At 33.8% G+C, this 18,389-nt stretch overlaps 3 protein-coding genes across 5 annotated transcripts; 2 read left to right on the plus strand and 1 right to left on the minus strand.

Annotated features, from left to right (window-relative positions):
* Positions 1 to 167: 167 nt before the first annotated feature.
* On the plus strand, positions 168 to 13,965 carry LOC108769293 (uncharacterized). Of its 3 annotated transcripts, none has more exons than XM_018520205.1 (7): positions 168 to 182; positions 5,082 to 5,203; positions 5,272 to 5,986; positions 6,621 to 6,759; positions 6,855 to 6,973; positions 10,036 to 10,130; positions 10,878 to 12,669. In XM_018520205.1, exons 2-7 carry the CDS (start codon positions 5,169 to 5,171, stop codon positions 12,040 to 12,042), a joined length of 2,268 nt encoding a protein of 755 aa, XP_018375707.1. In that variant the 5' UTR covers positions 168 to 182; positions 5,082 to 5,168; the 3' UTR covers positions 12,043 to 12,669. The 3 variants fall into 3 exon arrangements, 2 of the variants coding, with proteins under 2 accessions (XP_018375707.1, XP_018375703.1); XR_001940548.1 differs by lacking the exon at positions 168 to 182 and adding an exon at positions 13,897 to 13,965 and having other exon boundaries at positions 4,847 to 5,203; positions 10,878 to 12,179; XM_018520201.1 differs by lacking the exon at positions 168 to 182 and adding an exon at positions 4,847 to 4,972.
* Positions 705 to 1,679, plus strand: LOC108769315 (dynein light chain 1, axonemal). The gene is made up of 4 exons (XM_018520227.1): positions 705 to 833; positions 907 to 1,055; positions 1,145 to 1,534; positions 1,630 to 1,679. Exons 1-4 carry the CDS (start codon positions 831 to 833, stop codon positions 1,646 to 1,648), a joined length of 561 nt encoding a protein of 186 aa, XP_018375729.1. The 5' UTR covers positions 705 to 830; the 3' UTR covers positions 1,649 to 1,679.
* On the minus strand, positions 1,815 to 4,670 carry Zpr1 (zinc finger protein Zpr1). The gene is made up of 3 exons (XM_018520214.1): positions 4,474 to 4,670; positions 2,585 to 3,257; positions 1,815 to 2,371 (listed from the first exon to the last, which is right to left on the minus strand). The coding sequence occupies exons 1-3, from the start codon at positions 4,597 to 4,599 to the stop codon at positions 1,836 to 1,838; spliced, it is 1,335 nt and encodes a 444-aa protein (XP_018375716.1). The 5' UTR covers positions 4,600 to 4,670; the 3' UTR covers positions 1,815 to 1,835.
* Positions 13,966 to 18,389: the final 4,424 nt, after the last annotated feature.

An 18,389-nucleotide genomic window follows, 5' to 3' on the forward strand; every position in this document is an offset into this window, starting at 1 on the left:
CGCGCGTGTCAACGTGCTTCGCGAACGACTCCGCGGGCCAACGAGCCGACGCGACGTATGGCATGGCGCACGTTCGCGATGGCCATTGGTCGGATCGGACTCGAACTGTGGACAGTTCGGTGATCTGCTAATTCACCGCGTTCTATCAGTTTTAATTTCCACTCGGATTATAGTAATATAAGGTGTTTATTGTACTTCCCTCGTAATTTCTTGACGCAGCAACTTTACTTCTCTTTTGAACTTTGTCCATTTTGTATTTGTAGATAGCGTAGTGCCATGAAAAGATTTTGTTAAGATGGACGTCAACGGCGACGAAAATATTCGCATGCGCGGCAAATTTCAAAAATGTAATCGTATTTTTTTAAAAATTGTAACATCTCTCTCTCTCTCTCTGTACGGAATCTATTTGTATATACACGTAATTAATGTTGGAATACGATATAAAATATTGATTTAATAGAAATACGAAAGTTTTCGGACACTAACATATACAAAGTGTCTTATTTTAACTTTTGTATCAAAATATCTTGAAAAGAATAAAAAAAATACCAAGAAATGTTTTAGACAAAAGTTGTATGATTTAGAGGGGGACAAATCAAATCTTTTGTTTGAAATATTTTTCCTCTTTTATACGTTTCGAGATATTTCGATGCAAAGTTAAAATAGGGCACTCTGTATATTAGAAAATTATTTTTCATCTGACATCTAACTTCTGAGAATTCACCGATATGTTCATTAACACTTACAGATTCTGCGATACATTAATTAATCTTATTAAAAAGTTAAGATTATACTGTGAAAAATATATATTATTGAAGTGATTTGAAATTATGGTAGAGATTTAATAGATTTCAAAGAATTGAATAATTATATTTCTCCTTGGAAATAAAATCTAAAATTATATAGGCTAAAGCAACAACGTGCAAAGAAGCCATTCAAAGATGGGAAGAGAAAACGGGACTGATCGCGGGCGAACAAAAGGATATAATTTTATCCTTCCAGTGGCCTCCAATTGAGAGAATGGATAACAGTTTGGCGGTATTAATTAACGTTGAGTTCGTTTTTTTCTAACGAATAAACAATAAACGTGAAATATTTGTACAGATTGTGCATTCATTAAATTATTTCTGTTAAATATTCATAGGAAATTATCTTTATCGACAAATGTAATAGAAAAGATCAGCGGTATTAATTCGTTGAAATATCTGAGGATCTTATCTCTGAGCAGAAACAATATCAAAACATTCTCAGGATTGGAGGCAGTTGGGGATCACTTAGAGGAGTTGTGGATATCTTATAATTTGATTGAAAAGATCAAGGGTGTTAATGCTCTCAAAGCGCTCAAGGTTTTATATATGGGCAATAATCTGGTGAAAGATTGGGCAGAATTTAATCGCCTGCAAGAGATACCTAATCTTCAAGATTTGAAATTCATTAACAATCCTATATGTGAGAATATGGATGCAGAATCGTGGCGCGCGCAAGTTGTAAGGAGATTGCCTGCGTTGAAAAAACTCGACGCGATACCAATTGTGTATGCTATGCGTTTTCTACAATGGATATTTAATATATGTAACTATGCTGCTTATATGAATTATGTAAGAAAATTTAACGAATTTTCTCTTCCAGACACGCAGGTGAAGATTAAAAAGCTATTAAAAATAGAGTATAATTAGAGTAAATTTGTGTGTTGAAAGTAATATAAAATTTATGTTTACAAGATACAAGTTATTTCAACATAAAATAAAATTGTTACAAAAACATTTTAGTTATCTAGCTATTTTTACATATGCCATTTGTACTGTAACAATATTTATTTCTCTTTTAGTAGACATCTAATAATTTTCGACTTTTATATCGTTAAGACCAAGCTCTTCATTCTGGTCAAAATTTCTATCATATTTCGTGATCTTTAATCTATCGTCAGGTCCATCATCGGAAAGACTTTGTACGTAACTATTTCCAGCCGGATCATCTAAAATCAAGGTCACTTTTCTTTGACCATCTAAAACTTCTTCCAATTGTGCGATAAACACGTTCATTCTGTTCACAATTTCTGGATCGGTACTATCTCCAGTGAAAGCCGTAGACGAAGACAACTGTTCTTTCATCGCTGCTATGATCCCTTCGACGGTCGTGAACCGACCACCCAAAATGGTTGGACCAACTTCTAACTCGAGTTCGGGTATTTCCATGTCACAAGTTTCGGATTTCAGTAGATCGCGACTGAAATCTTCTTTGCCTGTTATCGTCACTTCGATTCTGACTCCTTGAGATTCGATCCCACTGCCGCTCTTCACCTCGTTAGTCCTATGACCACAAGACTCGCATAGTGTAGCCATTATAACAACCTCTTTGAAATGTGGTATATCTTAATATTATATTAAGGAAAAATTCATGTGTAATATTTACATAATTAATTTTTACAATTAAACAAACATTTCCGACTAGCTAACAACAATCATAAAATATTTTTTCAACAGTGTATTGAGATTTATTTTTTAATCCTTCTGACTTTGTGATGTTATCCTAATATCATTCCTAATATTTAATAAAAATTTAATCTGATATGATTAAAGGATACTTGTTAGTTTCATATTTGTTTCACAAGGGCTATTGCAGTCTGGACAATTAGTAGGAAAGGACAGCACTTCGCCCTCGAGTTGTTCCAAAGGGTACTCTCCTTCCTGTATAGGTTTGAGCAAGACATCTTCATTGTCGGGATAAATTCCTAATATATGATTCTGTTCTTTCGTTCTTTTGAAATGTGTTATAGTACACTGACTGTCTTTGATTGGCGCTTTTGGATTCTCTATATGACTATTTCCTGAAATATCTTGAAAAATAATAGTAAATGGCTCATCCAATATCTTCAGTGCACGTAATTTGCTAATAAACAGATCTATTTCGACAGCAGTGTCTGGAAATTCTTCCCGACGTCTGGACTGATCCTGTTCCAGTGCTCTAATGCTCCTGTCAATTATCCCTTCCACAGTCGTGATTTCTCCTTTTTGAGACTGAGAAGGAATTTCAAAATCCAAGTGGGGTATATGAATGCTAGTGTAGTCAGATTTAACTACTTGGCGATTTAAATCTTGCGACATTACTACTTGCAGTGTTATTTTGATTCCTTTCTCTGCTATCTTTCCTCCACTTTGTATCTCGTTATTTTGATAACCACAGTGCTCGCACTCAAAGGACATAAGCACCACATCTTTATAATGTGGGATTTTTGTCAACAGCAGCCGGGTAATCCCCTTATAGAAATAAATATTGGTCATTTAGACAACATGCATTCTAAAAATAGACATATATTTAGTGAATAAACACCGAATGAATATCAAACACAAATATTTAGACATTCATTATTTATTTCTTAACTCTGAATACCAGCATTTGATCAGATTTGATGTTCACTGCATATTGCAATTAAACTTGTGCGACATTTGTGCAACAAAGGGATGTGCCATATATTTCAAGATTATGTTTACATGAATCTTTTTTTACGTAGACAATGCAAGTAATGTAAAATATTTAAATTATTAATTTGGATAATATAATACAGAAAGAAGTAAATAAATTTTATAATTGTTAATATATCTTAACTCCTCAATATTGACTTCAGTATATAAATAAGAACATATAGAGGTAAGATAGAGGCTTTAGATTGGGCAGATTTCACCAATATAAGATTAACTTTAACATCGATTTAACTTACTGTTCATCTTTTTCTAATGTCTGTTTTGACCAATGTAGATTGAGTTTAATCTTAGTTTAATTTTTACTTTTATCTTTTTCTAGTTCTAAGAACTAAAAAAAGGATAAAGAGCAAGATTTAAAATTAATTTACTTTGGTAGAAGTGGACATAATTCTTAGAATATATATAAGATATAGATAAAGAGTAAATTGAACCAAGATTAAAGTTAATCTTGGTAGAACCAGACCTTAGTGCAGTCTGGTGCAACGACAAAGAACATAGGCTTTGATGATCCCTAGATTGTTTACATAGATGACAGGTAAAACATAATTTATATGGTTTACATTGTATATATATGTAGATTATCATATTTTACAAATGAACAACTCTACAATAAACTTTCGCGTTCAGTGTTTATCTATAAACATACCTTGACTTATGTCCATTTCTACTAATGTAGTTTAATTTTAATCTTAATTCAACTACCTCATGTTTTTCTAAGTACTCTGTAGTTCTAAGAATTAGAAAAAAAATGAAGAGTAAGTTAAAGTTTTAAAGTTAACCTATATTAGTAGAAATGTACATTAGGCTCTGTTCCATCAACGTGAGATTAACTTTAACCTCGATTCAATTTACTCTTTATCTTTTTCTAATTTTTACAATTCTTAGAATTAGAAAAAGAAAAAAGTAAGTTAAACCCAAACTAAAGTTAACCTTACATTAATGAAACTAGGCCTTAACGAGAAGTTCCAAGATTAGCGTAGGGTTTGCTCACGTTCTTGCCACATTCCACGCACAGACTCTCGATCTCTGTAATTTCCGGTTCCAGATCATTAACAGACAACTCGCAAAATATCGGCTTGTTCTTTTCATTTTCCATCCGTCTCCCAGCGGTTGCCATTTCTCACTTTGAGGTTATGTTACATCTTCTCTCTCTTTGACACTCGCTTCCCGAGGTTATGTCGCATTACAGTCGCACAGATCATCGCACATGAATAGCTGTTGGCTGCTGTCGGACGTCACGTTATCGACCGAGGATATTCCGAGTTTGACAGTCGTTGTTATCGATGGTCACCCGTCACCTTTCGTAAAATCAGTGAAACAGTGAAATCGTCTCCTGTCCGCTGTCGTCGTCACCACCGCAGGGCCCAGCGTCCGCAGCATGCGTGAATGTGGATAGACGATCTTATTTCATCTTTTTAACAAAATTGTTCTTTTCAACCCTCTGTTGCGTTACGATGATCGTCGATAAGCTCGGATAAAATATCTTGCGCGTGAGTTGTCAAAGATAGTGCGAAGGTTGCACGACCTATCATATCGCGCTGGAGTCTCAGGCCTGCTCAGGCCGCTCAGGGAATATCTCACAACGACGTGCCGTTACAGCTGAGAACTGGATCGTCAGATCGACTCGCCTAACGTCCCCGTTCCGCGGATGTTGCGCGCGCTCTTGCAAGGAACCAGGTCCTCTTGATGCGGATCGAGTCGTCCGTCGAGATGGAGCAGAGGTGAGTCACGATTTTGTCATTCATTCAAGGGGTTATGTTTTGGTGTAAACAAAACGATTGATGGACAGGTTGTCGAACCCGTCGAGACCGCCGCGTCAGATTCCGCCGAATCACTCGAGGAAGAATAAGAGAAGATCCAGCCGTAAGAGCAACCTGCTGGACACAATACAGGATACGTGGCCGAACACTTTACAGAGTAATCAGGACGGTGGCCTGGTGCCTGGTATGGAGTATCCTCCAAGGCAGATGCTGTGGCAACCGACAGACGTGCAGAACGTATCGGGTAATGGACAACGTCTATTCACCGCGATGTCAGATCCGAGCGTCTGTGGCTACTCACCGATGCCTATGACATACACCATGCAGCCGGTCTCACTGCCTACAATGTACAGAATGTATCAGCCAATGCCGGTGCCAAACATTAGAACCGTCCACAGTAGACAAAGGCATCACTGTAACAAGCACTTGGCGAATGTTCGTCCCAATGTCAATAATGTTGTTAATGGTTATGGAAATCTGCAAGAAAACGGAGTTTTGGAATCTGCTGTACATATGGCTCTTCAAAACGGAGATTATGCCAGTCTACCACCTACTGCTAACAAAGACAATGGAGTCAATGGCGACGAACTCAATTCAGAGCACAGAAGATACTCTGATCCTGGATTGGGACCTGCTGGGCCTTCGGCTCACTCAGACAGTGATGATTCCGATAGTATTGAGAGTGGAAGTTCCATAACGACAATTAGCCGTAGTAATAAACTTGTCCTGTCACTTATTGAACAGGTTTGTATTTGTTTTTTATTTGAAAATATAGGATTAAACTTGTTCTATTATTGTCATGATTATTTGTAGGATTGTTGTTAGTACTTGAAATATACAAAATGTATTTAAATTCGTATAACAAATCAAACTAACCGAGACTCCTTATAAATCAAAGAATTGGAAAGAATACGGGCGTTAGGAGTCAGGCGCAGAAGACGTCGCGCAAATAATACACTTGTGAAGGTTGGCACTTTTTTATTCAACAAACGCGCTTACAAACGCATTTCGGCTCGTTTTTGAGCCTTCCTCGGAGCAAACACAAACTAACATATATAAAGTAAAAGTTATCCTGTCATGATGAGCTCTCCTACATCGAGAATTTAAATGTCAGAATTAAACAAAAAGAAAGAAAAAGAAAATGAAAAAAAGGGAAATATAAAAAATGTCGAATTAAAAAATATAGAAACGTGTAAGCGCGTTTGTTGAATAAAGAAGTTTCAAGCTTCATAAGTGTATTATTCTGCGCGACGTCTTCTGCGCCTGACTCCTAACGCCCGTATTCTTTCCAATTCTTTAAAATGTATTTAATTGTTTAATGTGTGTGTTTGATATCGTTTTCAAATTATTAAGATCTTTTTCAAATATTATGTTGCAGATGACAGAGCTAAAAAAATGTAACAACCAACTGTTTAAAGAACTTAGTGAAGCTAAGTCAAATGTAGAGAATGTAAAAGCAAAATTGGCACAATGTAGACATAGTACTCCTGCGGATTATCAACCTGGAATGTTATCAGGTAGATAATTCTAAAATTTACAATTTTTGTTATTAATTTCACACATTATATGGGACGACCATTACTCTGATGAAACATTGTATTATTTGTTTCAGAACTTATACGTGAAATCAGAGAAGCTAATAGGAATTGTGAAGAAGGTTTAGTTACAACAGTTAAATCTATGTTGGAAGAGAAATGTAATCAACAAGCAAAAGAAGTGGATGAGCTGAAGGTATGTAAATAGAATTTCTTAATATATTTTTCATATTATAACATTCTTCATAGTAATATGTTCTTCATATATAATTTTATATACTATTTTATGTAATAATTGCTTTTTTAAACATGTTCAGTTGTGATAATTTGGTATTTTAATTATTTTCTCAAATTTGGTGATATATCCTTCATCTTTAAATATAGAACTGGAAATAAGAAATAGTTATGATTTAATTGAACTCTATTTGATAATATTATACATTTATTAGATAATCTTATTTTATCTCAAATCTTATTGTTAATCATATATACAAACAAAACAAAAATATATAAAAGCTTTTATAATATATAGAGTAAAATATATAAAATAGTTTACATACAAAAAAAATTTGAGATTAATTTTATACAAAATACTAAATATTATTTTTAATCTTTCTTGAGCAAACTTTGTTATGTTAGCCTGAATTTTGTATATGTAGTACATTAAAAATCTTTGACACAGCACAAATTAGTAAACAAAAAATCTTTGAAAAACTAAAACTAAAGAAAGTATGTGTGCTATAAGCATATGAGAATATGGGAATAGAAAACAAAAGTAGTGAACCCCTTTTTTTCTTATGCCACTCGTGTCGTTATGCGGTTGGGATTGAAATACGGTAATATGAGCACTCTTCAATATTTTCGACATTCGCTCTTCCGGGTCACAATCATGGATGGAACGTAATGTTTGTGCAGACATTCCTACGTTCTATTTGATTAGGACGGCCAGGTGATCGTGGTACCTATTAGTCTTTTTTTCAACTTTCTCTTTTTCTCTCTCGATTATCGTATATATGCAAAATCTGTACAATTGATTCTATTTCCGCTCTTTTGTGTATTTCTACTTTTTATCTCGTTAATGATTTTCTCAGTAAGTGATCTGTTCGCTGCCAATGAATTGGTAGTAAATGCGATCAGAAATTGCTAGCAAATTAAACTCAACTGTATTCGTATTAATTTCATATTTTTGCCGATAGAATCTATTAACATAATCTCTGATAGTAGATTAGCAGCAGAAACCGAGTAGAATCTGTCGAACGTAGATTATGTTTATTTCTGCTGTTAATCTACATCAAACTATGTCTATTGGATTGTTACCATCATTCTATTAACAACATTAAACTTATATGCAAAATCAAATTTATATTATTTGCTAACAAAATTTGTAACAGATTTTTGCAGAATCTGTTCTTGATAGATTTGGTTCTTGATAGACTAAGTTTATTTAAATTAATCTTACATTGTTTTATTGTTTTTATAATTGATATTATAAAATTAATATATCATTAATTTTTTCATATATTTTTTCAATTGTGGTATTTGTTGCTATAAAAATGCACAATGGACGTAGTCATAACAAATGCATAGTTTTTTTTATTACAAAATACGTTATACTATTTTTATTTTATTTTAAGTTATTGTTTTGTATGTTTTATTATTAGATTAAATAATTTTAGTAACAGAAAAATCATAAACGCATAAAAATATGTGAATGGTCGCAATCACATATTATGAATTATATAGAAAAATCAATTTTCCTCCGTGCATGTGTTACTTTGATGATACGTAATTGTGTCAGTATTATTAGAGTATTTCATACAGTACAAACACGCAAATGTGTCGTTATTACGTACATTCGCATATGCGTATCGATTTAACAACATAAAAGGAAAAATGTTGCATTATTTACAAATTATACTTTTCCATTGTAACTGCACTATCCAAGTTTGTAATCACGCATTATAAAGTAAATTTTTTATTACATGTCATTACTAGCGGCAAAGTATAAAAGTCAATACAAAAAAGACAATACTTGAATGTGTACAATCATTGAATCGAAAAAAAAATTATTTTAATGTTTAAAATTAAAGAGCTCGCAAGATTTTTTAACGTTTTTCCAAAAATTGGCTCCATGATCTATCCTTGAGAAACGCATCAGCCGATTAGGGTTTGCTGCACGCGCGACTTGATTCTATGAACGAAGGGGATAAAGAGAGATGAGGGAAAGGTTGAACGGTAGAGAGACGGCTGATAAAGTCAGCCGATACCGGAGAACGCAATGTAGACATAATACGAAATATCCGTGACGCGCGCTAAAAGTGATTAGGTTTCACATAAGGGCATCCGCAGCGGACAGAGTGTTGCAGAGGCGAGAGAGAACAGGGCTGGGGCCGAAAGGACGAGAAAGGAAGGGGGAATTGGGGAAGGACGGAGCGCACTTAGTGGCTGTCAGGGGCCTCTCCCTTGGCCTCTTTTTCCTCTTTGCCGTTCTTCTCAGGTTTCAACCATCCATTAGCCTCATCAGCCAAAGCGATGGCCGCCACCGCCATGTCGCTTGCATATTGGCAATCTCGTAATTGAACCTCCGGGACCCTCCATCTCTCTCTCCACGTCCATGTAAATTTTGCTGCACGTGAGAGCTGATCAAGGTTGCTAGCTCCTTTCTTTTCCTTTTTTTATACACATTTCTCAGCGTGTTGCGTTTACCTTTAAACATCGAGATAAAGTGGTTAAAATAGATAAGAAAAAAAATTCAATTACATTCACAGTTTACGCTAATGTAAAAAGAAGAGCAGTTTATAAGAATAGTTTAGAAAATATTGGAATAGTTTTATCGAGAATAATTCGTATTAGTTCCATCTATTCCATCTTCAAGTTCATTCATTTTTAAAATACAAAACAAAAATATATGTGTTTTACTTTCATAACAACATAATAAAAAATTACTATTTAAGTGGTAAAGTTGTAATAAAAAAAAGAAATATGTATAATAATTAAAAAAAAAGAATAGATTTATAATAAGATTTTATTTGCCTTGTTCAAAAATTTCTCTAAAATGTACAAGAAGTTACTGGGTGATATGATATTTTAATATCAGATATCTATAAATATGAATATTATCATGTAATTTTTAAAAACTTTGTTGTTTAAACTTTAATTGCTTCAATGACGATAATTTTCTTTTTTTAGTTTTTTTTTCATTGTCTGTTAGCTTTTATCTACTTGGCTATTAATGTTTCTATATTTTATTTGTTGCAGAATCAATTGGCGAAGATTTTAAAAGAGAAAGAGGAAAGTGATCAACGTGTTGCAAAACTGGAAGAGGAAGTGATGGCATTGAAACTGAGCGCGACGTAAGTAAGCTTTTTAGCATTTGTAAATATTTAAAAGCTTGCTTTAGGTTCTAGTATTTGTTTTGTATTCAACATTGTCGGACGGTGTATAATTTAAAAGACGCGGTAAAATATGATAGACTGTTCCAGTGTATCTGATAAAGTTTGTCGGAAAACTGATTCCAATTATATATTATTTCTATGTAATCGACCATGGTTTATCACAGTTGTTTCAATTATTAGTTTTATTTTCTATTCATAATTTCTACGCCTAGGAGCATAAGCACAATTTTTCTCATACGTTATGACAAATTTAGTAAATAATTATTGTCCAATAAATCGCGTGTAATACATTTTGATGTCATCTATTATTTCGTTTATGATTATTAAGCGTTGCTTAAGATCAAATTCTACGATGTGTACTGGAATCCGACAATAGCTTCAGAATAATCCAATCCTTTCTACGGTAAAGTCACGTGGCTAAAATAGAAGATAAGTGAAAGCCGTCAGTGATGAAACATTTGAATCAGCACTTCTGGATGACCTATCAAGATATTTCATATTATTATTTACAACGATCTTCTCTCGTTCTACTTTAACTATGTCATTTCAACCATTTTTCGCTTCATTTCTCGACGAACGCGATCCTCAAAATTAGTTTATGATACCCACAACTTCAATTAAATCAGTTCGCTGTTCCCCGCAATCAACGTCAATGCTCGCTTCTGACAAAAAAATGGAAAGAAAAATCAATTCTATTCGCACTAGCAATGAAGGTCGCGAGATCGCAGTCTTCGAGGAGGAGAATCTGGCGCTGCGACGGGAGCTCCAGGAGGCGCGGGCATCCAGGACCCTGGCCGAGAACCACGCAGCAAAGTGCGTAAACTTTGCGGTATCCAGATCTGTCACGCCTGTAACTTTCGATACACCCTGTATAACCAGCACCCCCGTGCGTACCGCTCTTACCGATACTCGCTTCCTGTTCCCCGCTATCCCACTCGCATCACACACATTCTCCATCTCTTCCGTTCTACGTCCCCGTTCTGCGGAGGTGGCGGCTCCTCCACAAGTCTCCGAGATGGCGAATCAATGTCAAAATTCTACGACCGATTCCGAACCTGTATCCTGTGAGGATACGTCTCCGACAAAGGAGAGTACGTGGTCAGAAATGTCTTTGTCCTGTAAATCCGTCGAAACATGCACAAACAATAATATGGTTGAAGTATGGAAAACTATGAAATCATTAGAACATATTTGCGAATTTCTGGGCACGTCAGTATTGGACAACTTTGATCAGAAGGAAGCGCATGACGTCGACACTACAAGAAACGATGATAAAGTAAAGCCCTTGATGACGGCTGAAGATGAAAAAACGAAGCATTTATTGACTGATACCTCAGAGAAACCTGTCGATCAGCTATTCGAAATATGTAAAACGAAGGTGCAATCGACGGGAAAAAATGAAGCACAAGATTTTGTACCATTTAAAATCCTTGAGGAACAAAAATATTTGCCGGAAAAAATGAGCGACGTTACATGCGAAGTAGAGAAATTGATCAATTATTCGGATAATCACAATTGTTGGCAAAAATGGTGCAGGTTTCACAATCAGCGAGGCAGCTTTAAGAAACCGCGACGAAAGAAGGGAAATTTAAGAAGGTTGTTCAGTGAAAGCGATAAGGATCCGCGTCAGGACATCATGCTTCCGACCGGCCCATTATGTTCCTCCGAGAGCAATTGCGATACCGCGGACGAGGACGAGAATTGTTTTTCCAACGATGGTCGCACAAGTCGAGCCATCACCGACGTACCGGATGTCGTTGTGATCGGTGGTAGCTCCATCGTCCCGAAAGACCTATGTTCGACGAGAACCCTGATTTCCAGAACCCAAACAGCACCTTCACGTGCCACCTACACCACCGCCTATATCTAAATTACGCGCGTACGCGCGGGGCCCCGAGCAAAAAGACAAAAAGAAAGTCATATACCACGCTACTCGTCGCCAATATCCGCGAAAAGGGGCTTCAAGGGGCTTTTTACTAGAGGCTACTACTGTGTATCGAATAGCACGTAGGTCTATTACTCACTCACACTCATCATGCATGGTTTTTCGTACACGTCGTACTCATCCCCCCGGCGCGGCACTTCGGGGAAATTACGTCATTCCCAGTATCCAAAGGAGATTCGGATTTTTTAACATAAATCGTATGCATTAGCTGAAATTATTGGTGTAAGTTATTTTTAGAGAAAGAAAATTTGCTTTTTTTATTTCAGACATTTGGTTTCCAATTTTGTTATCGAGCTCTCCTTTTACACAGTGATTTTAACTTACTAATAATAGTAATATGGTTTAAATTGTAAAATAATATACAGAATTAGAGAGGAGAGAGAGAAAGCTAATGTAGATACCGGAATAACGTAATTCATCTGCGCCACATTTGCGACATTTCGCAGCACTGTTTCCGTAGCGTTGCATCTTAAAATGAAATTGGAGAAAGACGACTTTCCGCCAGAAATAGGAATTTTCAATTTATTATGATCGTATAATTATATTTTTCATTTTTTTTACATATATAAAGCGAGGTGTTTTGTACCAGTGTAAGGAATTGTCCTTTTCATGGAAAAGAAGGTAAAGGATAGTGACTGATTAGCATTAATGACCAAAGGGCTTTGCATAGATCGACGTAGCAATTATACTCCAGTTGCTATTTAAGTATGCAAACACTTCAATACATTGTCATTATTTGCTTTACACATGCTTAGCAATTTTACCCTGTTAATTCGTTATGAATACCTGCTTCTCTATCTGTAAAGATAACCATAAAAATATATATCAGATGTATGTAAAAAGCACAAATATGTACAATAAATACATTTTTTTCATAAATTTTTATATCTTCATGATACAATATATATGTTAATTAAATGTTATTTAGCAGCATATCATCATCAGCTTTATTAGCATGCTTTTATGTCTTTTCTACATATACTATATGTTGCATATATTTTTTATACACTTGTTATTGTACCTGTATTGCTGTATGTGTTATGTTTCATTAGTCATATTGCACATTCCTATTCTCTTAAACGCCATAAAAAATTCAATTGCTGTTTGCCATATTTTCTGCATAATTTAGAAATTTTATAATTTTCTATTGATTTGTATTTATATAACTATAATTTCTATAATTTAAAATAAATATAAAAGTTTATATTTATATAACTATAGCTTCCTATAATTCGAAGTGAATATTATAAACCTTTAATTCGAATATGTTTTTGCTGAAAAGTATGTTTTTCTCTTGTTTATATTTTTTTTAGATTCGATTTAATAAAATATTTGTTACATTTTATTTTGTATATTAAACAATGTTATATTTTATTTTGTACATTAAACACAATGTTATAATGATGAGATTCAATTTTCATTAAATTGTTATACATTTTTCTTTCCAAAATTATTTTTCCATATGAACTGTAGCATGAATGTATATCTTGCTTGCATGACTCTTCTGCTCCTCAAAGATCTATTGTTTTTTTTTTCTCTCTCGGAAAGACCTCCTAGTGCACGTCTTGACAGCAAGCATCGAATCGCACCGTTTTCTTCTGTTTTCTAGTCGGCAGCATGGCTTTCCGCTGAAACTTTCGCTTTACTCTCTGCTAAAGAATTTGTTGGGCATGTCTTTGGATGTATTAGCAAATGTTTGGATGCATTAGCGGTGGAAAAATGGCACGTTCCCAAGCCGGCACGAATGAATGTAACGTGACACGAAACGTAATTTGTCAGACTGGAGAAGCTGGTGAAGATACTACGTAAAAAGGTGAACGGTGCCATGGCCACGGAAACGGTAAACAGGATTTGCGACGTCCTGGCTTCCGGCGTGTGTCCTGTTCCTGAAGACCAGGCTAGGGAACCAATGAATCAGGTGCCGTTATCATCGTCATCGTCTGAAGACGAAGCGGAGGATGGCAACGACAACGACGATGATGACGAAAATCCGGATACGTCCAGAAGTGAAAAGAACTCGTCAATCGCGAGCGATTCCAAAATTACACTCGTGATAGATAGCGTAAATTTATCCGGACCGGTAACCGATCTTTGAGTATATGCATGTGTCAGAAGCGTGATTGTTGCCTTATAGATATTACGATGAATAACTTAAAAATATGACTTCATGAAATTTCTACAGCGATTATATATGCAGAATCGCTAGCTGATAAACTGGTTGAACGTAAGCAATTCAAAATATTTCAAAATATAAGCGATTTTCGAAATATTTCTTTTGTAAAGTCATCGCAGTGATTTTGTAAAGGCAAATACGTGAATCGCCTTTTATAAAATCATCGCGTTTCGATTTTACAATATGTACTTAATCTAGAACTCTTTCAGAGTCATTAATATGTGTGATTTGGCAAGAACACCGAATAATCGCTTTCATCGTAATATGTTGGTTATACATTGCTTTTCTATAATTATTCTCGTGCGTTATTTAACTATTAGAGCGTATTGGCAAAGATATTGTTATCGCTTAAAACTTTATACGCATCATCATAGTCTTCATTTGAGATCGTTTACCCGATCGTTGCTTACCAACAATTATTACCCATCTTCGTTAGAGAACGAGATTAATCATTAATAGATCATCGACTGTTATTATGACTTGTTCATTAATTCGTATGTATTTTCGAAATAATTATTTATTACTATTAAGCGCTGTTCTAATTAAGCGTGTAATTTTGTTAGACGTATTGTTATGTGAAATATTTCTACATTATTAACAATATTGAAATCGACTGGAATGCGATTGCAAGTTAAAATAGATGATATTTGCTTTGCATTTTGATATGGCTAGAATGATTCAAATGCGTGATCGAATATTTTTCAAAACGTGTGACTTTAAAAAATACTATTGTTTCTTTTACAATATTTTGCATAACTGCATATATGACGCTCAAATTTGCTTGATACATAACAAATGTTATATTTTCAATCATCGCAACACTGTTTTTTTTTTTGTTACACTGTCTTTTCCTTTCTTCAATTTTTCCTTTTTTACTAGTTGTTTTTTATTAGTTTAACCCTTTGTAATTCCATGGTCGATAATTCCATAGTCAATATTTTAGTTTGATATATGCTTTATATCAATTCGGCGATTTCTGGAAACAGTTTTCCAAACGTTCGAATGCACGATTACAATTTGCAAACTATATTTTTATAACATCCATAAATTCCTTTAAGTAATATAAGTTAAGTGGTACACATTAAATTATGTTAAATTAAACTGAGGATGAAATTATTCATTCTTATTCATTTTCAAGATATAATTGGGACCGCGAAGGGTTAATACTAATTTCTCATACTTCATCTGTACTTCATACTTATCTTACCACAATGCATCTTATCTTATCCATTGCTCATTGGTACAGATAAGCTTGCTCGACAATCATTGTTGCGTGAAAATATGCTTTTGGGACATAACACGAAAAGCATTCCTTTTTATGCCTTTTAATTAAATAAAGCTCAACGCGGGTATATACAGACTTTAATATTAATAGATTGTACACGTTGACGTGAAAATACTCCTTTCAACGTGTTTTTAAATATCTTTCACGTCTATCTATTCTTTTATGTATTAATATATCATTCTGATCACTTCCTTGAAAAAATAGCTCAATATTTAATTTTTGAGTTAAGCACGTAAATTAAAATATTCCGTTGATACGTATATTCCATATCTTTACGTATAGACCTACTTTATATTTTATAGCAGCTATATATTAATTCTTCTTAGTCGTCTTCTTCGTATATTTATTATAAATTATAAGTAGATTTCGCGTATATATTTTAAGAAAATTTTTAAAGGTACTTACAAATTTGTTTTATTATCATTAATTGTCCCGCGCGAGAGATAAAGTACTACGTTACGTTAACTGGACTAATGAATTAATTGGCATAATTACATCATTATCGTACAATTTTGCCAAAAAAATTTCTTATCTTAAAAAAAAAAATTACATGATATGCTATAGAAATGCATGAATTATAAAATCTTGGCTGTGCTAAGAGATATTAAGAGTTCCCAATTTTCACTCCGATTTAAAAGATTCTGTTTTGCAATTTTCTGCCTTTGAATCACACTTAGACTATCACAGTTTGTACATGCAAGTTTATTTATCCACATACATCATGTCTTCGCCGGTACTGTTTACACGTAGATATTTTTATGGATATTCTGCGGTTTTTACAGCAGATATTCCTACCGATATATCTCCCAACTGGCAATAAATACGTAGACGTAGTTTTACGAGTGATAACACTCTAAACGCATATCGTAAGCAGATATCGTGTCATATTTTGTATAACTTTTTGTAGAAATCAATCAAATAAATTTCGCAATACTTCTTCGCATGAGCTAATTGATATAGGTACGTCATAACAGAGGTTTGGACTGTATTGATATAGCGTTACTATCCATAATGAGCTCCATAATGAGCACTCGTTATTCCGTTTTACTTCGCACAGATCAATAGGAGTTATTTGTACTAAATTTGCTCCGAACTCGAGATAATAAGTTATTGCTGCGATAAAGTAAATCTATACGAACTTGTTCGGTAAATATCAGATCGCAAGTCTCACATGTGCCTCCATGTAAAATGTAATATCCATTTTATATATATCTCGCCGCTGGTACATTTTGTTGAGATATTCTGCGTTCTTTTAAAAATAGTTGGATTAAGGAAAAATTGATAGGAAATTATGCCGTCATATTATATTCTTTATCTTTGAAAAGAAGATAATTTAGAAGTAACCGAGGATAGCATTGAAATATGTTGAGATTGCTTTTAATTTTTCCTTTTATTCTAAATATAATAATAGAATCTAATGCCTCCTTAATGTGAGACAAAAATATTAATCTACTTTAATTTTAATAAATAAATTAATCAATATTAAGAGAAAAAAAGGAAGGAATAAATAGAATTTTAAAACTTTCAAGTTAATCCTTGATATTAAAGAATTTGATCATTTGCAGCATAAATTCCTTTCAATTCTTTTCAATTCATCGTAAATTACCGTTTACAGGATAAATTTATTGATAACTTTTAGTAAAATTTTTAATCTCTATCATATTATCTATTTATTCGCATAAAAAAAGCTCGTGAAAAAGAGGGAAAAGCATTTCTTGAACAAGATTAATAATTATCAATATATCTAAAACAATACTATGTAACGCGTATACGATGTAACATTATCTTCTTTAGCGAACTCGAAGTGCCATTAGAATCGAGCGTAGCTCAAGTTGTTCTATTTTCGATTATATTGCGAAACGTTGTAGAACAGCGTGGAATGTATCAAAATAATCTGAATAAAAATTACATATTTATTCAAAATGAAAAAGTTAGTTTATTTATGAGAATCTTGATTATTAAATATAACATTATCAAATATAAAATAAAATGATTTTATTAGCACTAATTAAAAAATGTTACATTTGGTACTCTTTTCTATAAAACTATATTTTTGAAATATTGTTCATTTTATTAGAACAGTTTCTGTTATGCTTCCTTATTAACAACATTTAATTGTTATACTATAATAACTATAAAATTTCACGAAAAACTGTGTCTAATTCGTTCTAATTAGACCAGGACTAAAAAAAATTCGATTTAATTTTTGAATAATCCGCGTATCCTTTTTTATTTTTTTTTTAGTTGTGAATTGTTTATTGATAACAATTCATACCCTTGCTTGTTATATGCGCGATCCAGTTTTCTCTGTTATCACGAATAATGATCTCCCTTGATGAATTGCCAGGCCGCTCTCTCATTTTTCCGATGGCTCTATCAAAAGTGTTTTCTTACCCATGTTCCTCGCTTATGTACGGAGTATCCTCTGAGTGTTGTGATTAGAGGGATCTAGAAGATGTTATTCTTGCGTATGGATGTTTATCTTTACGCGCTGCGCAGCCTCCCACGAAGATCGAACTGAAACAATAAAAGGTCCAATATATCGATGGCGTCGATGTCACTTAGATCCGGTCTAAGAATAAACGGACAAAGATAAATAGTGTGAAACGCGTTGCAATTTTTTTCCCTAATTTTTTCTCACATATAACCTATTTCCTTTTTAAATGTTAACGTTGAACTTTTAATATAAAAAATTTTAATTTTGTCAAATTTTAAAAGTTTAATAAAGATTAAATTATCGCTCAATTCAAATTAAAGAATTCGTTCATTCAAGGGAAAACAACAGTATTAATAAAATTTTTTAGTATTTTTGCG

The sequence above is a fragment of the Trachymyrmex cornetzi genome, unplaced genomic scaffold, assembly GCF_001594075.2.
Source record: "Trachymyrmex cornetzi isolate Tcor2-1 unplaced genomic scaffold, Tcor1.1 scaffold122, whole genome shotgun sequence".
Lineage (NCBI taxonomy): Eukaryota > Metazoa > Arthropoda > Insecta > Hymenoptera > Formicidae > Trachymyrmex > Trachymyrmex cornetzi.